Source organism: Pezoporus occidentalis, unplaced genomic scaffold (genome assembly GCF_034315485.1).
Source record: "Pezoporus occidentalis ecotype Australia unplaced genomic scaffold, CSIRO_AGI_Poc_V1 ctg98, whole genome shotgun sequence".
NCBI lineage: Eukaryota > Metazoa > Chordata > Aves > Psittaciformes > Psittacidae > Pezoporus > Pezoporus occidentalis.
In genome coordinates this window covers 657,644-676,380 of record NW_026916347.1, presented here as the reverse complement: position 1 = coordinate 676,380, position 18,737 = coordinate 657,644, and the positions used below count along the sequence as shown (strand labels likewise).

The window sequence follows — 18,737 nt, the reverse complement described above, 5'->3', positions numbered from 1 at the left end:
TGTCAGGGACTGGATGTGTCCTAGTTCATCTGACACCCAGGGATAGTGGGGGCAGAGGGGTTATGCTAAAGGAGGCATTTCTAATGACAGCCATAGTTTAATGCACTGGACTCTGCCCTCCCTTCCTCTTCCCTCCCCTCCCTTCATACTCTTCTCCTCATTACCCAGGTTATCTTGTTTGGGTTAAGAGGCCAATTTCAACAGACTATAATTGAAGAGTGAAGAGAATCTGATAAGATAAGGAAGGGACATCATTCCTCAAGGGATCAATAGAGGTTTCATGTTCCTCTTTCCCCTGCTGTGTCCCTAACATGCTAACACTCTGTGTTCATGGGCCTGGTTTATTTGCTCTTCTTGTCTGCAAGCGCAGAAAGGAAGCGTGGGAGCAGGGGGGCTGTAGCCCCATCTGTCACACAGCCAAAGCAGGGGCAGGGGCAGAAGCAAGGGACAATGGGGACACTGGTGGTGATACTGTCCCCTCCACCTCTGGGGGCCAGGAGGAGGCAGGGAAGTGACAAGCCTGATGGCCTCCTGGCTCTGTCAGAGGTATGGGCTCACAGACGAGTGTTCACCTTTGGCCTTTTATCTCGGCATTGCAAGGGAAGGATATTGATAATTTGTCTAGATTTAGACTTGCTTTTCCTAGAATCCCCGTGCAGACAAGCCCAAAGCTTTCTGTAAACACTCATGGGGTGACCTCTTAGGGCCCCGCAGGGTAAGGGAGATATAATTACCCCTACCACAAGGAAGGTGGTAGCTGCTCCTGATTAGGTTTATGTTAGGATCTGAGGTTCAGGCTTGACAGCCCCAGTATCTTACAAACCACATTTAGTAGTTTTTTGGACCAAACCAGCATTAGAGGATCCCCTTAAGAAACATGGAACTGCCTCAGCAGTGAATAGAGGTCCCTTCATGACAGGGCTCCCACGCTGCACAAGCAGTTTGTTCCACTCCTGTGTCATGCTTCTCAGCAGGAAGATGCGCACTTCACACAAGTAGTGTGAGGTCCACACAAACCCATGCGCAGGGAGCAGTGCTGTCTGGGGCAGTACAAAGACATCTCTCCGGGAGGCCCAGCCTCTCGCATCAGGCAAGCACTGCGGGTGCTTCCCTGTCCCCACAGCCAGCATAGGGATGTTTGGGCATGGGGAGATGAGCTGACAGGTTAGTAAAGTGCAGGATCCAATCCAGATCCCATACAACAGGGCTGGGCAAGTTTCTGGAGAGCCTGAGACACAGAGGGGTCTGGGGCTCAGATATCTTCTTCCAGCTGATTTCTCTTTTATTTTTTAACACCCAGAGAAACAGATGCTGAGAGCAAGTCAGTCATGCAGTGAGCATTTGGCAGAGTTGGGAATACAACCCAGATCCCCTGACTCCCAACCTCAGGCTTTAACCACTAGACCATGCTTCCCTCTAAGCCACCTTGAACTTTCTTCAGTGAGGATGGGGGCTACTAAGCCTCTGTGGGCTGCAGTTTACCAAGCTGTCAGGAGTGTGCTCACTGGACCGCCTCACCAGAGACAGCCTTCCTCACGCATGCTAAAAAAGTTGAAAAGAAATTCATTTCATGGCCGGTGGTTGCTTAAAAAAGGCGATTCCAGCATATGTATGTGATAAATGTTAACTGTGCATTAATCGCATTAAAGAGGACCCTATAAACTTTTCATTTCTAATTAAATTCTGGCCGGTGATTCTGGCGAAGCCAGCACACTCCAGGCCTTTGTTTATGTGGAAAATTAAAATGCAAATACAATGGAATTTATTTCCATTACTAGAGTGATATGCTGGGCTCCTCTGTTTAACAGCCTCCAATTATTCTCAAACAGGTCTCTCTCCCTCTCTCCCCACCTCTCTTCCTTCCTCATTCCCTCATTTTTTCCTCCCCGTATTACCCTGATTCTGCTGCCCCAGTGTGGGAGCTGGTAAAGCAGTGGGTGGCCAAAGGATGGTGTCATCTGTTCAAGGTCAAAATGCAGGCAGGAATACCAAGGAGGATGGGGGGGAAAGAGTGGGAGAGCACAAGCAAGGGGGTAGGGGAAGTAACAAGGCTTGAGCTAATAGAAGGAGGAGTAAGGAGTGACCTGTTAGCAACCTCAATGAGAAATACAAGCTGAACTTACTGGCTTGCTAAATCACAGCTATATAGATGTCCTGGCTGAGAGAGGTCATGGATCTTTCCCTGATGGGATATTTTGGTGAGAGGGTACAGATGAGAGCTTGTTCTGGAAGTTTCCTGGATCTTTCACAGCCTTTTTTGTAGATTTTGTCTGGATGTGTCTGCTGCTGATGGCTGAGGAAGCACAGAACAGGCCCAATGCCAGACACATTGCCTGCTCAGAGCAAATAAATCCATGCGGCAATGACACATAATCATCAGCTGAAAAATAACTGAACTATCTTGTTCATTTCCAAGGGACCAAATGTGCTACACTGTCTTAGGGTATTAGCATACAATATCCACACAAGTCAGAAGCCATTGCACAAACCAAGAGATTCATTGTACATTTAAAATTTCTTAGCACATATATTTACCGGTAAATGCTGCTGACACAGAGACCTATTCTTTCTTACATATATAAGAGACCCAGGTCAGTTCAGACATGGGAACACTGCCAGACAGTCAAACACAGATCAGAGGCATCTGCTAACTGACACAGCTGCCCTTCTATGCATCAATATAGAAAGTCACACAGAAGACCCTTGCAAAGGCAAGTGTGCACTTCACTGTAGACATATGTTGTCATTTACAGATCCCTTCACACACACAGTCAGATCTATCTGAAACTGCACAGTATAATCTACTCTTGGACATATTTGTGGAGAAACCCAGCATATGGAGACTTATCCAAAAACATAACTGAAAAGTCTTATCAAACCCCCTGAGTGCATCAGAATGTGCACACACATGTAAACATGTTCACATAGCCTTAGCTATATGCTGACACACAAGAAAGTGGTCATTTGAGGCATGTGGCTGAGAACCAGCCAGATGTGCCACCCTGTGTGTCACACACACACATGAGCAGTGCATCCTCAGCACATCCCGCTGGCAGGGAGAGCTCGGGAGCCAAAGGGATATTCTTTTAGTGCATGTGAGCATCTTAAGGAATCACCCAGTGTAAATGATCCTGCCCCAGCCTAGACAGGGAAACAGGAGAAGGACACATTCACTTACAAGACTGAAAAGAGGCCATTACCCAGTCAAACAACCCAATGCCTGACATAATTATTCAATACACAGGAGCCCTGAAATGCACACTAACTCAATCACAAAGACACATGATTACAAAATAATGCTGATGGAATCAATGAGACAGACATGTGGTCATACAAAGCACACCCACCCTGGTGTTAATACATAATAACAGCCACCCAACAAGCAAATATAAACCAGCCATTCACAACCACAGTGGCAAAACACGGGCCTGCATTCTCAAAGGAGATTTGAAAACACTGTCACCAAAACCCACCCTTGCCAGGTCTTTGAGCAAAACTTGAGGTGTGGGCAAAATCTGGCTGTTGTCAGCCTAGTGAGTGACAAAGAGTAAAAGCATCGGCGAGGAGAACACTGAGCACACTCATGTCTTAGTGAGGCTGGTGAGCACCCAGGGCACTCAGGACCATGCAGGACTGCACCCATAGCTTTTGAAATAGGCTGGTTCAGTGAAGAGACACCTTTGCTCAGTGACCAAAAGCATCATGCAGTCACTTTTAACCACAGGGATGCATGACTCACCATAACACAAACCAGCGTAAGAAAGTGAAACCTGCTGAATATCAGAAACATAACACATCCATGCTATGGATGGATGCAAACGCAGTTCAGCACCCAAAGCCACAGAGCCATCTCACAACATGCCTTTGCAAAACAGTCCAATCCTCTTCCCAGACCACAGCAACACACCCAAAAGACACAGCACTAGTGTCTTTCCCCTTCTGAAAGAAAAAAAAGCGAAGTGCCACATAAAACTTGCTCATAACGGCACAAATAGTCGACCTTCCTTGCGCTTGCAAACTGTGCCAGAGCATGCTAACCCAAGTACTTAGCACAAGGCCCAAATGGCTGGCTACTGCAAATCCTGCATGATCTTCTTGGGAGGGAGACAGGGAAACTGGACTCCAAGACCTTTCCCTGGCACAGGAGGCATCAGCACATACCACACTGTGTGCACAAGAACATGCCATTATTGAAAAAGCCAGCAAGGCTGGGAAAGACCGCTGTGGTTGTGTGTACCTGTGTGCGTTGTGTATACAGGAATTCCCCTTCCTCTGCCGAGTGCCAGTGCTTGTGGCCATTAAAAAGCCTAGGTCCTCATGCTGGGTGTTCAGTGAGTATTGATTCAGTCTGCAAGCAATTTTAATATTTCTTCAGGGACTTTCCAGCAACAGCACAAGTCATTAATTCACCCTCCCAAATTGCTTATTCAATAGCAGGAACATGGCTCCTGAATAAAGTCCCAGAATTTATGTGACTCACATGAGTCAGGAGGTCAAACAACTGTTATGGAGCGAAGTTAAAAATCCAAATAAAATATTGACACTTTTTTGGGGAGTGAGAGGAGGGGGAAGGGGGAAGGGAAAGAAAAGGTATTTAAAATAGGGTTTTGTTGCAATGCCCCCAGGATAAAGAACAGAAAGAGATTGAAGACAAGTTGGAGTTTGTAAAATCAATGGGATTTATTGCATATCCGCTTGGCATTTAATAACTCCTTCCTTTCCACCTCCCCCTGCTCTGTATGTACATGGAGGAGATAAACTCTTCAACAAAACTACAAATAGCCAGCCACAGTGTGCACAGATGGACACCCAAACAATAACACTTGAAGGCAGGCATGCAGGGATAGGTATTACTGTAAGGCAGGGGCAAAGAATCAGCAGATCTTCTCAGGACCCAGGGTTTTGACTGAGCTAGACAGAGCCCACCACACATGGCATTACATATGCCCATATAGTGGCAGACAATCTACATCCACAGTCTTTGTAAAAGAAAGATGAGAGGGAAAACTGAGGCACAGAGTGGATTAAAAGAGCCCACCATCAGGGTGGCTTGACCAGGATCCAGGTCTCCCAATGTTCAATTTGTGTTTTTCACGGTGAAGGACTCTGCCTTTTCCGGGAATGAAAGCACACACAGTGACTGAGATCAGACCACAAGAATGCATCTATCTCACAGGAGGGTCACACAAACCACACAAGAATAAACGCACCCACAGACACCACAAGCCCATCCGTATGCAGATAGACACACACACTGATACAAATACATACACGCTTTTACTGAACTCATTGCTATTCGGAGAGCACCACAGCCAGATTACACACACAAGTAGAAACATACCTGCAGCCAGACATATGCACAAATGCCTGCCTACAAATGCACAAGCACATACATGCACACTGATATATTAGTATAGCCTCATACAGCTGTATATCCACACTGAAAAGGTCATGCAAACTGGTGTGTTGCTACAAACCTAGATTTTACTTACAGTTGTATCTTTCTAGCTAGCCACACATAAATGGGTGCCGCCCCCCCACCCCAATGCATTCTGCACAAGCATATTAACGTATAGGTTTGACTCCTTATTATATTATACTGGTAGCTGTTCCAGTGAACCTATGCTGATTTTCTACCAGTCAAAGATCTGAGACTGTAGTAGCCATCAAACAACATTTATTCATTAGCACTAACTCCATAAAACCAAGCACACAAAAATATAGCCTAACCATCTAGTCAAATATTACTTGATGGCTTGGGATGTTTAAGTGGGCTTTCTTTGATTTATTTGGGCTTTTGTTTAGCTGGTTGACTTTTCAGCAAAGATTTAGGGCAGGTGCTTTCTCTGAGCTGAGATTTTCTAAAAGGCAATTTTTCAAGGGCTTTTTTTGCATTGTGATAAAAATAGTGTTTGACAGTATTTTCCCCCTGTCCTTTCCTAATATGTCTTTTGACCAAATACACAGTGTGGTTTTACAATTAAACAAGGTGATGAAAACTTAGAAATTTCCACAATGATGGTTAAAAAGGATTACTATTTTTGCATTTAAAATATGGTTCTGTGTTATTTCTATGATTGTTTTTTTTCATTATTGATTTTGCAAATGCCCTTTAAAAATGGGAGGATAGACTCTTTGGGCCACTTTATGCTACCTCCTGTCTTCTTAAACTACAATTTATTCAAGAAAAAATGTAAAGATAGCATATGTTCGTAAATACCACTGCCCTTGTTCCCCTGTACTCCTCTACCTATGAATCCTCATTGCATCTGATCTTGCCCAATCTAAGTTAGATCAAAAAATGAAATACATGCTAATTTACACCTGGAGGTATTCCAATTCATTAGGCGAACAAGCACTTAATTTGAATTAAGGGGACAATGTTTTGAAATAATGGAACTAGATAAATCACTAAAATTCTCTAGAATACTGTGATTTTCAGAAAGAATATCTTGAATTTGAAATACAGTATTGCACTGCAAAAGCCTAAACTGAAAATCTTCCACAATTAATTATTTACAACTCAGGTTTTCAGATAGTGTTAAAAAACTGCTGGACCTCTTCTCTGCTTACCCCAGCTAGCGCCTGGCTCAGAGTGTCAAGCTCTGGACAAATCAGTCTTAAAGATCACTAAAACTCACAGGGAGAAAAGTTGCCTGCATGGGGATGTAGGGATGAGGAAACACTTGCGTGTGGGAGGATCATTTAAACTGCTGCTCTTGGGAGTTGGTTGTCAATTTGGTGTTGCTGAAGGAGTCTCAGCTGAGACAATTTCATTGACAGGGAATAGGCAACAGGCTTGTTTCCATGGGCAAGTGAGAAAATTAATCTGAATTAACTTTGCCTGTTCATTGGTTAAAAGCATTAAAACATTGTTCGGATGCTCATTCAAAATTTGAGTGTCCTAAATTGAATTTAGTTTACTCCATTTCCAAAGTGAATTAAGCTAAACTAAATTAAAGCTGCCTTAATTCTAAACAAGGGAGTCAGAGGTGTAATGTAGTTTAACTAGACCACTCTAATTTCATGCATTCAGTTAATTCACATTAGTTATTTTGCGCAGCTGTACGTAGGCAAACCCTTAGACTGCTAGCTCCTATGGACAAGGACAGTATTTATACAGAAGCCAGGAAAAGGGGATCCAAATGCCCAGTGTATTCAATCAGCCATTGTGATAGTGACAGAACAAGATAGATATTACGGGTTGCTGAAGGCCCACAGAAACCCACAGCTCTGCAGCTAATCGGGTCAGTACCAGATACGAGATTTAGAAATAGAGCAGATCTGCACTCACAAACTTATACAACTATGCAAATATACACACAGGATGAGCCTCATAATACAGCAAGGTTCCACATTAATTATGTATCAGTGTTCAGATATGTTAGATATTACATCAGGGATATTACAGCCTCGTTATGGATGAGTTCTAGGTGGTTATGACTTACTATTTGTAATAACTTTGCTTGGTGCTGTACAAAAACATCCAGATAACTAGCTGGTGACGGTCACAAGCCACAGATCTGAATAGCCTATTTGCCTATTAAACTCTGTTAAAAACTGTAATGGTTGAATAAATATTTATTAATTCTTCATGGGGTCTGAATATATAATATGTGACCCACATGTCTAACTCCATATAGCCACAATTATAAATGCAGACCTATAGCCAGAGATAAACAAGTATGTACATTATGTGATAAATTAAAACATACTAAGAGATAAATGCTATTGCATTTGCAAACACATTATAGATACATAAGCAAACATATAGCTCATATTCTCTAAGCATGAGACATGATAGTGACTTACATGAGCCAAGCAGACTGGCTACAGATTTGGCTTTTCATTATAAAAGATGGTTTTGTCCTATAAATATGAAAACTAGATTGTCTTCTGCAGAGATGGGCACCAACTTTATGCTGGGAGCCTATGGGGCACCCACACCCTGAAGTGCACTCCTGTGTCTGACTCCTTTGGGCAGCGTGATAAAGCAAGAAATAAATACGAAGAGCAGTGAGGACTAGAACAGAAAAGATTCAGGTTCTCTGTGGAAATTTTTCAACTTCTCAATGTGTTTTGAATCAGAACTTTAATAAAATTCTACAGGTACATTTCAGAGTAGTTGGAACCTGCTGTTTCAATAAAATCTAAATATATTATTCTATTTTTTATTTTTTATCACAGTCTCTCATTCACCCTAAACAAGTAATTTTAAAGGGAAAAAATACTTTCCATTCTGCTAAGGCTTGAATTCTCACAATTTTGTTAATTTCTCTAAAACCCAAGTTTAAAATAAGATTAGATCTAAATTGACACATTTGCAGCAGAGTTTTTCTTTTGATTTTGGGAAAACATGTTCTACTTGTATGGGTCCACCATGAAATTTCACCAGTTCTGACAAAGGTAAAGGAGGCACACACAGCACCACCCCCATAAAGGGAAAAATTTACTTACCCAAAACACATAAGTGTATACTGCAGTGCAGGATAGAGATAATACACAGTTAATACACAATGCTGCCAACGCCAGCAGTTAAAAAGTTTTGAGTCAATACCCTCCAAAAGGAAGAGATTGACATAAAACTCACAAGGCTGTAACTAAGAATGTATTTGGGTTTCGTTCCTTTGCCTCCAGTTCTGGCCCCTTGGGAGGCAGCCAGGTCCCACTTCCACCTGGTCTTTGCAGCCATGAAAGCCAGAAATACCTTTGTATTAAATGAAAACTGAAATAATTGCTTATCTTCAAGATCTGAGGTTCTACACAAAATACCAGCTATGGCATAACTTGCAAGAGAGTTGAGAATGTTATCTACATTTATCTAATTCCTCCTAGTTCAAGACTCCTTTCCTAGTACACACATGTCTTCTGTTAATCAAAATGAATGTCCACAAGGAATTCAGCACAGACTCCTGAATTTTAATAACTGGAAACGGGCTCAAAGCAAAGCTTTCAATTAAAAGTTCCCTTACTCCAGATTAAGATATTTAACCCTGGCAAGCCCATGTGTTTCTGTAGGTCTTCCTTACTCACCTGCTGGCACAACTGCTGTTGTGACAGCTCCTGTCCATGCTGCATGGCAGTCACCGGTGTCCTGGCAGCTCATGGGGCTGTACCCTTCACCAGCTCCATGATGCTGCGGCAGTGCTGCTAGCAGGAAGCAAGCTGTCCAGCCTGCAGGTTACAGAAGATGTCACTTTGAACTGCAGTCATTGTGTAGGTGTACTCTGAGGAAATGTAAGTACACATTGTAGTGTAGGAACACACATGGCAGTGTAGGTGTACTCTGAGGAAATGATTAATTCCTAAGAGCTCAAAAATTTCTGAGCATTTTGTGCAGAAATCTCTTGCCAGTGAAGGGGACCCAGCCACCAGCAATGCTTCTCTCCTGATTTCTTCATGTGGTTTGTCATTTTTGAAGCTTTTTGGTCTTTTGTTGCAGAGATTATGAGTTTGTTGATGGGAAATGGCAAGAATGTAGCTGCTGGGCTGGATACTTTCGTGGGTGCTGTGAGATGAATGTCTGTTTTACGGTTGCTTATAATAGCAGAATTTGGACTTCATGATGGTGGTTCCTCCAAGACCAGCAGAACACTTTTTGTCCTTTAAGATTTCCTTGATTTACCTTAAACCTGGGATGTCAAGCATCTACACCCAGGATCAAGTTTGCTTCTAGTATTTTGTAGATCGTATGACATCTTCTAGATGTTTGGGTTTTAATGAATTTCTGTCTTTCCTGACTGCAAAAAAAAAAGCCTTCCAAATGTGAACTGAGTGTAATAAAAGTAGAAACACCTGCCTGAGGACATTTCTATGCTGCAGTCACTGCTTGTCTGCAGCTCATGTAGATATACTTTAACCAGCTTTAAGCCAGCCAGCCTGGCTCTTGATTGCTCTGTAGCCCCAGTGTTGCACAGCACAGCAACTATTCAAGCACACCTTCTGTTTCCCAGGTGGGGTTTGCACCTTAATACAAATCCACTCGAATGAATGGGGAAAATGCTTCATGAAACCTAATACCAGGAGTTCAGAATAAACAATCAATACACATGGGGCTGACCACTGCCAACCCCATCAATACCAGTGGCATGAAGTTGTCTGTTACTGCCCAGAAAAATGTGTTAGCAGGCCAGCTCCTGCCTGGCAGATCTCCTCCCTCCCAGAAGGCAAACATCTTCACCTTTATTTCCTGCCACCCCTCTTTCTTACGTCTGGACTTGTACTGCGTAGCACATCAGAACCAGAATGGGCAAAGATATGCTAGGAGCCGAACGTTAATGCTTTGCTCAAATTAAATGAAATAAAACCATATGGTGTCATCATGGGTCACTGATTTAAAACAACAACAAAAAATCGTAGCTCCTCTCTAAGCCCTTCTGATAGTAAATCTGCTGCTGTGAATTCTGCCTCTCCTCAGAGTGCACCCAAGAAATGCAGTGAGAGAAAAGGGCAGGACTGGGCTTTCTCTTGTGTTTGGAGTGAGCAGGCTGACCTGGATCAAAGTGACACTTTTTTCTCCATGTCTTTAGGCATGATGTCCGTGTAGTTCCAGTGAAGTTGATGGAACTACACAGATTAGCAGCAGATAAGGAGTCAAATCTTCCCAGGGAGTGCTAGGATTGTGTTTTGAGATATGAAAAGCAGCTCCATTTTGACCTCTCATGTATTTGAAAGCTTCATGAAAACAGATCTCTCTTCAGGCACCTTTTAGGACTATCAATCTACCTAACCAATCTAATTAATCTGTTGTAGTTGTTCTTATACACTAATGTAGCAGAAGATCACCCTTCTCCTCTCTACCTTTCCAAAAGGTAGGGAGAAGGAAATGCAATTTTCATAGAAGGAGAGAGTCTGGATGTGTGAGTATTGCTCGTGGCCCCTGAATATGGCAGTTTGAAGGCATTCTGCTGTGTTGGCAGGGAGCACCAGAGCCTCAGGCCAGCTAGCAAGGAATTTGAGTCTGCTGCTCCTGCCAGTGTCAGCTGTTGTTCTGAGGGTTGCAAGTGTTGTGGTAGGTTTTGAGAGCAGTAGGAGAAGCTACTGCCCCCCCCCCAATGGAAATTATGTTGTAGCTTTTGGGGGGGCAACTGCATCTCTGATCTTCCCAACTGCATCTGCAAATTCAAACGCAACCACCAAAGCCAGTGCAGCTGAAATACAGCCTCTGTTGCCTTTGCCTACCTTCCCCTCACGTACAGCCACTGTCAGCAGGGTACATGTCACTTCTGCTTCAAGCAGGAGAATGAAGCCAATACTGTGCTACAGCTCGCTGAAGCACTTACTTGGCCCCTGTTATTAGAGAGTCTGAGCCCTTCACTCCTCCTTCCAGCTGTCCTCATTGTGCCCCAGGTGGCATGGCAATGCTCCTATCTTCACACTTCAGGCAGGAAACAGAGCACAGAGAGAAATGCCATTTGTCCAAAGTCTTGAGAGGTCCATGACAGAGCAAGGAACTGAAGCCCTTTCCCTGAGTCGGATTAAGCTCTAACTATCAGACTTATATTTTCCTCCCTTCACTCCCCAAATCCCTTGGTTGTTTTTCCTCACCATGCTATGAAGCTTGCTTCATGCAGAGAAGACTTTTTATTCCTCTCTTGCTCAACTGTGAATTCAGCTGCATCTTGACCCATGCACAGAAACATAGGACTCTCTCCTATTCGTTCAGAGCTCTTTTTGCCTGCACAGCACCAATTTGCAGGTGAGATATCATTGGCACCATAGGGACTGTCACCAAGGAGCCCAAAGCTGCCTCTTTGCATCCCATGCTCTCCCTTTTTTCCTCAGGCATGCTTTGGCACTAGCATCACTGGGGTGGTCATGAGCCCTTTTGTAGGAAGCAATCTGACACAGGGGAGGCATCACTGTCTCACTTAGCCCTGCACAAAGTCCCCTGCGGGCTGCCTTGTCTCTGCCGCTGGCACAGCCTGTGGGTCAGCAGTGCAGCCCTGCGCCAATTAAGCCATGCAGCACAGCAGGGTGTGTGTGCCTTGGCCATCACAGCCTCCCTTGGACACTGCAGAGAAAAGGCTGAGGCTTCGCAATGTTAGCCTTCCAAGAACCACTTTAATTGCCCAGTAATGCACACCCTGGGGTCTTGTAATGTGCTTCTAATATGGAGCATTTAAAATATGAATAACGTCAAAACAATTACAAGGAGTTTGGTGCTCTGCTGAGTGTATCCTTCCACTCCAAAAAATAACCCATGACGAATACGATCAAAGTGAGGATATCAGGGCTTTCTGAAACCTGGCAGGGTCTCTCTGTGGCAGCAGGACTCAACACTCTTTCACTTAGTGCAACTTTACTCTGTTCTTCCAGGACTAAAAGAATCACTAGATTTGGGCTCCAGATGGTTCAGACCTACCTTATCTCCCTCTGATCAGCCCTAGCATCATTTTGTTTAATTTGAGATATTGTCTAAAGACTCTGCCAGCAATAGTAAGAAAGGAGAAACCACAGAATATGTCAGGCTGTAAGAGAGTTTGGATAGAAATGTCAGAGAAGCAAGGGGCATTTCCTATGATCTGTTATTCTTTCAGCAAATAATTTTTGGATAGGTTTAGAAGTGATTTTTTTAGTTGCTTATTTATAAAGAGTGAAAGAAAGTTCTGCTTCTCAGGAAGGACTATGGCTTAGCTAATTTATCTTCTAGTGTTTCTCTACATTCTTAACCAAATTTAATTAGAGCTTGTTACAACTGTCATACTAGGAGAGATGTTTTTTGTCTGTCCATCTGTATTCAGAATCAGCAAAAAGAATTGCATTAAAACTGCTGAAAATGATGAAATAGAAATCAAAAATCTGAAATTCATGGTCTAATGCTGAACGTTTAAGAAAGTTGAAGGCATTTGGAAACAGGCAGTTTCAGCTGGAGCTGTATGCAGTATTAACTCTAGAAAGAGTTACTACAAGCCAACTATGGTAACTCATGTATTTCAGGAATGGATTTATAATTCACAGTATGATACTCTGTACTGTAATGACATTATATGCCATTACTTAAGATAATATTGCATATTAAATTCAGATTGTGAAATGAAGTTCAGTTGCTTTACTGCAATAGAAGATCTATAAATGTCCTGTTGCTGAAACCTCAGAAATATTGTATTAAATCTGTGTATATTCTCTGAAACTCAAAGTAGACAACCTGTGCAAAAACCTCCCCCTGGAAATGAAAAATGTGAATTTGCAGTAAGTGCCAGTTTGTGCCCCTAATTAAACACAAATGTGGTTGTTGGAGTCACTGACTGTGATGGAATTAGAGCAGGGATGAATTTAGTACTAAGTGACAATTTCTTTTGGAGAAAAAAAAAGTGGTTTGAAATACTGGCATTTACCTCAAGAAATCAGCACTGCTGACTGGTGTTCCAGGATCTGTGTGCCTAATGCTTTTGGGAAGGGCTGAGGAAGCTTTCTTCAGAAATGCTTGTCTTTCTCAAGTGTCTGGAGGCAAGAAGTCATCAAAGGCAGCAAGAGATGAGCAAGGCTTTGCTCTCTCTTGCACAGCAGTAATCCAGAAATCCAAGGTTTGAGGCAGCAGAGCTGGGTTAGTGTGTATTTCAGTCTCCAGTGAGGGTGAGAAGCTTTCAGAAATCCCCAAGTTTAAAGACAGCATTATTATGCTGTGTCTGTTGCTACAGGACCAGGTCAGCTCTGTTCATCTTTCATCTGCTGTTTCATTAGGTGGTCTCTTGTAGGACAGACACACTAGAAGCCTCTTAAAGCAGCAGCAGTGATGCCTAGCTATTCTGCTGTTTATCGCTGCTCCTAAATGAATTGATCCAGAGGGATGCACTGCTGTAGTCCATACTGAGTGTTAGGGTCCTGAAATTTTTTGTACTTCCTTACAACACTAGAGTTCAGTCACAACTATAGGGCAAAGGAGAATCACTGGAGAGAGCCTCTTCATGACCTGCCTCTTCTTTTAGTCATAGGAAATACCTTCTACCTGAGACTTCATTAGATTTGTTGTGCATTTGATGCCAAGAATTATTTGACCTAAGACACTGGAGGTTGCACAACCAGAACTGCTCCCCTTTGCTCACTGTTTCCAGACACTTCCTCTTGACATAAAACCAGATTAATTCTTAGGAGGGGAACGTTTCTGAGCAGAGCCTTTCACCTCTGGGTCACTAGATGAAATCTGGCCCTGGTCAGTAGTGACCGAAAATCATTACCAGCTGACGGCTACTTGGGGAAATGAGATGGTGAGTCTCATTCCAGTTCCTAATGGACACATCTCAGCAAACACAGTCACAACTGGCACTAACTGGCATTCTCAGCTGAGAGACCACAAACTAAACAGCGAAGGAAATTGAACCTTCCGCTTCATCCCTTGCCTGGGTTTCAGAAGCATTATGGACATGCTTTCTATACCACCATTGTTTCACAGGCTGGGTTTACTCTAAATGGCTTTTCAAAACCTTGTCATTTTTGTGCAGCATGATTCAGCACAGCCTGATCAGCTATCCCAATATAATTAGGCTCATGTATGGCTCCCCTCAGTAGAAGCTGAGCTGCCTGATGCCACCTACCAGTACGAATGGCAAATCTGATGTCATATCTCAGTATGAACGGAACTGTCTGATGTCACCTCAGTGCTAATGGGACATTTTATAATATGACATCTAAGGCTGCAGGGGAGATCTCCTAATCCATTCATTGTGCCACACTACACTAGAACATAACACAGTATAATGTGTAGGTTAACTTAGGCACCCTCAGGCAAATTTTGGATAGATGGACAGATGGATGGATGGATACATTTATACAAAGTATACATACATTATATCACTCTATTGATTTTTAAAAAGTTCCAGGTCTGCCTGGCTATAATGAGATTTTTGAACTTTGTGTTGCGATCAATGAGGGGAATATTATTGGCCTGGAGAATTGATATACCCGCTCTCTGTGGCTTGTTCTGCTCCTGGACTGCCCCTGCCCCCAAGGTGTACGATTCCATCAGACACTTAACCTCTTTTACAGTGTCATCAGGCTAAAAGGAATCTAATAGTGACACGGGACTTGTGCTCAGCACTCTGGCACTATTGCTTTCCTGTCACAAATAATTTATAGCTTTCTATTTCCATCCCTTTGCCTGCACCCCATCCCCTTTTTCTGTTTCTCTGGGCTGGGGGAAATCAATAAACTCACACAGCCAGAGTGGCACTTCAGGGGGTTTTAGGGGGAATGTGAGAAAAGAGAAAAGAAAAGAAAAAATCAGAAAAGAAGAAAAAAGTTGTATTATTTGCCCCAGCACAGACTTCTCAGGTAAGTTCCTCAGCTAGTGCAAATCAGCATGACCTCAGAATCTGGCCCTGTGAGGTTCTCAGACACCTTCTGTATAGGTCCTCAGCAGCTCTAGATTAGGGACCCTCATACCACTGACCTATATGGGGTGAGGACCTGGACCTCCATCCCCAGCTAGAACCTTGATATTCCCTGTCTCCAGCTATGTCCCAGGCAGCCTCTCTGCCACTCCAACAACTGCCCAGGCTTCATTATGTGTGTACCAGAGTTTTGTAACATACTGATATGATACGCTCTAAAATACCTTTCTTCTCCCAAGAAGGTTTCGCTCTCAGGAGTTGTGCCCTCTCAACATCTCTGCCTATCTAGCCACTAGCCACAGATGTGCTCTTTGAAGTTTTGCCAACTTATTCTTTAGAATGAATCTTTAAGGGAAGCTCTCTCTTTGGTGGAAAGGAGTAATTTGTTTTCACTTTCTGGAGAGATTTTGGGGGAGAGTTTAAAGCTAATATAATGCAGGGCTGAGAGTTCCAGAAACTCATGCTGAAGAACATCTGCAGTGTTCACCCTAATTGGAAAGGCTCGTTTTAATCTCAAAGGAATTTGGTCTCAATGGTCTTTGCAGGTCATGGCTTATTTGCCAAGTTCCTTGGCTAGGCTCCTGAGTCACAGATACCCACACCTGCCAGCAGGCAGGGACCTTGACAGTCAAGTACTAGGTGCTAGTGATTTTCTTTCACCACTGACCTCAGCTGGGTTTAAATCAGTGACCTAGAGGTGAAAGATTTAATGTAACAAGAAATAAAGCACTGACAATTACAGTTTATTTTCATTCTTGAGCTTTGTGTGATTCACTGAGACATCTACCTGAGTTCCCATGCTGAGATCATTCACCTCCTGATAAAGACCAATTTTTGCCCTCTTTGCTGGAGCTTCTTTTTCCTGGTTAACTATATCCCATCACCACTTCCTACGGATGCCTTCTGCTCCCACCTTCTCATTTATGAAGGGCAAGGGCTTTGGGCAAGCCTTCCACCAGTTCAAAGCATTCAGCATTCAGTTCTATGCCAGAAAGGTATTTTTTAGGTCCACAACAAAATTAAATCTACACCACTTGTAAATCCAGCAGTGGCTCTATTATCTGCAAAGACTGCCTTGTGTTCATGCTGGCAGATCAGGTCCTAAATGATAATGCAGTTGCTAAAACACAGGACATCCTAGCTTGTTACCTGAGCACCAGTTTTGCAGTGAATACCCAGGTTTCAGGGAAAGATGACAGAGCAGAGCAAGGACAATCTCCTGAGTACTGGACCATTGAAGCAGTAGAGTCAGGACTGTGAGAAGGCAAATGAAGTGACTCTGCTGCATGCAGACCTCAGGCCAGATCTTCAGGTTCTCAGCTGGGATCGCGGGTATGCAAAGGCACACGGAGAAGTTGCAGTAGAGTTCTGAACGTGTTCTGCTCTTTTTCAGGATCATCAGAACCAAAGTTCAGCAACCTTTTCACCCAACACCAGATGGGAGTGGGACAGGTGTGACTGCACCAGGACATACTATCGGTAAGGAGACTGGCACGAGGGGTGGTGACAGGACAAATGGAAATGAGGATGATGCTTCGTTGAGGGAACAAACTCTGACAAGCGGATGCTAAGGAGAGCAAAAGCGAGGAGGGGTAGGGGTGGGGGGCGTAGGGGGGGAAGGAACCTCAATGGACATCAGAGGTTTCTGTTCTTTATTTCCCTCCTTACATTGCAGAGAAGGGAACTGTGGCAGAGAAACCAGCCCAGGGTAGGGGTTTGCTCTGCCCTAACATCCATTTCATGTTCACACTCTTTCCTTAGCTTCCCTAGGGAGAAGCATTTACTGCTACCCTGTTTAAGCATCAGTCTTCAACAGCTGTCTCCTTACTCTGACTCTCTTTTCCCCCCTCTCTCCCAATTTCTTTTCTCTCTCTTTGCTGGAACTGGTCCATTTCTTAGAGCTAGTAAAAACAGACATGGGTAAGATATTCCTGATGCCTCATAACTGAGTTCTTCATTGTTCTGGCTCTGCAGCCAGGTATCCTATGGGTGTATTTCACTGAGAAAATGCATTTTCTGCTGGGGGAAATGGGTTTTTCAAGGTGAGCAGAAGATGGAGGCTGTAATAAAGTGACCAAATATTGTGTTTAAAGGTACTGTGCTAGATGTGCGATCAGGTACTTTTCACTCTGTGGGCTGTATGGTGCATATATTGTTGTAGCTTTATACAGTAATAATTCAGAGCAGGAAAAAACATGCAATATTTTGGGATACTGTGATATACAGTGGCCTAAGACACTTTCTGAAATACTGTTGGTTACCAAGAATTAGCTGCTATACAAAGATTTACTGGAGAATACAAAGATTGACTGGAAAGTGATGGTCTACATGGGACAGAGCTGGCAGATACAATTCTGTACATGAATTGTGTTCTGGAGCACAGTGGAATTTATGGGCCAGTATGGAAGAGCATTTCTGGATGCTCTTTTAATCCGGACTTGCTCATTGGACTGGGAATCACTAACTACAACAGATGGAGCTGGCAGATACTATTCCTTCTTGGAAAAGTAGTGGATGTCTAGGGAAAGCATTGGCTGAGCTGGGATAGTAATTGCAAGTGCTGCTACTGGAGTGTTTTATTGCTCTGGGATGTACTGGGAAGTGTGGGTCTACACGGGATACTGTTGACAGGTTTTGCTCCATCCTGGAAGGCTTGAATTGGAGGCATTGATTTCTTCAGGACAGTGCTTTATGAGTTGAATGATGGGTAGTGGCCTGCAAGAAACTTGGGATATTCTCCCCATTACTGGGACATGCTGGGACATAATGGGCATGCCTACTGGATGCATAGCTCTACTTGTTCTGTACTCGAAAGCCCTGATTATCATGAAGTGATCATTTCTAACCTGTATGACTTGTCATTTCTGAGATATTGGAAACTCATGAGCAGTCTTGGACAGCCCTGAGTGGCAGGAGGAGTCTGCCTGTTGACATTGGTTAGTACAGGAAGGAGACACTAGATTTTTATTAATCTGTTCGTTAGTACAAGAATGATACACTATATTTTTATTAATCTGTGTTGGAGTCTGTATCCCCAACTCACCATTTGGTTCAGTAGGGAACTGAATTTATTGGGCCAATACTGAAGTGCTTCTAATCCTATGCTAAGAATGTAATTTCTCAATGAGTGTTTGGATGGACATGCGAGAGGCTGGTCTGGCTAAGACAGAACATGTGCACTCCTGGTGGAAAAACGCTGAGAGGAAATGATCTGGCAAAATATGGATGTACTAGGAAGCCACTGGAGAATGCGGGCTATGCACCATTGCACTCCGTTACTATGGCACGCACTGGGAAGCCTGCTCTGAACTGGGATGTAACAACAAGGTTTAGTTAGCTTCTTGATGGAATATACTTGCTTGTTATTAATGGCCCTGTACTGGAAGGCTGTTGAGCTATGGTATAGGA

General features: G+C 43.4%; 1 protein-coding gene and 1 long non-coding RNA gene across 14 annotated transcripts in view; one reads left to right on the top strand and one right to left on the bottom strand.

Moving 5' to 3' along the window:
- LOC134157633 (uncharacterized) overlaps positions 1-18,737 on the bottom strand; it is a 146,769-nt gene that overhangs the window by 8,766 nt on the left and 119,266 nt on the right. The gene's annotated exons all lie outside the window — the stretch shown is intronic.
- The window catches only part of PAX2 (paired box 2), a 99,504-nt gene that overhangs the window by 29,144 nt on the left and 51,623 nt on the right, over positions 1-18,737 (top strand). For all 13 annotated transcript variants that reach the window (XM_062606770.1, XM_062606769.1, XM_062606767.1 and 10 more), the window contains one exon: positions 16,723-16,808. In XM_062606770.1, the coding sequence (XP_062462754.1) occupies positions 16,723-16,808 (86 nt within the window). The remainder of the gene's footprint in view (positions 1-16,722; positions 16,809-18,737) is intronic.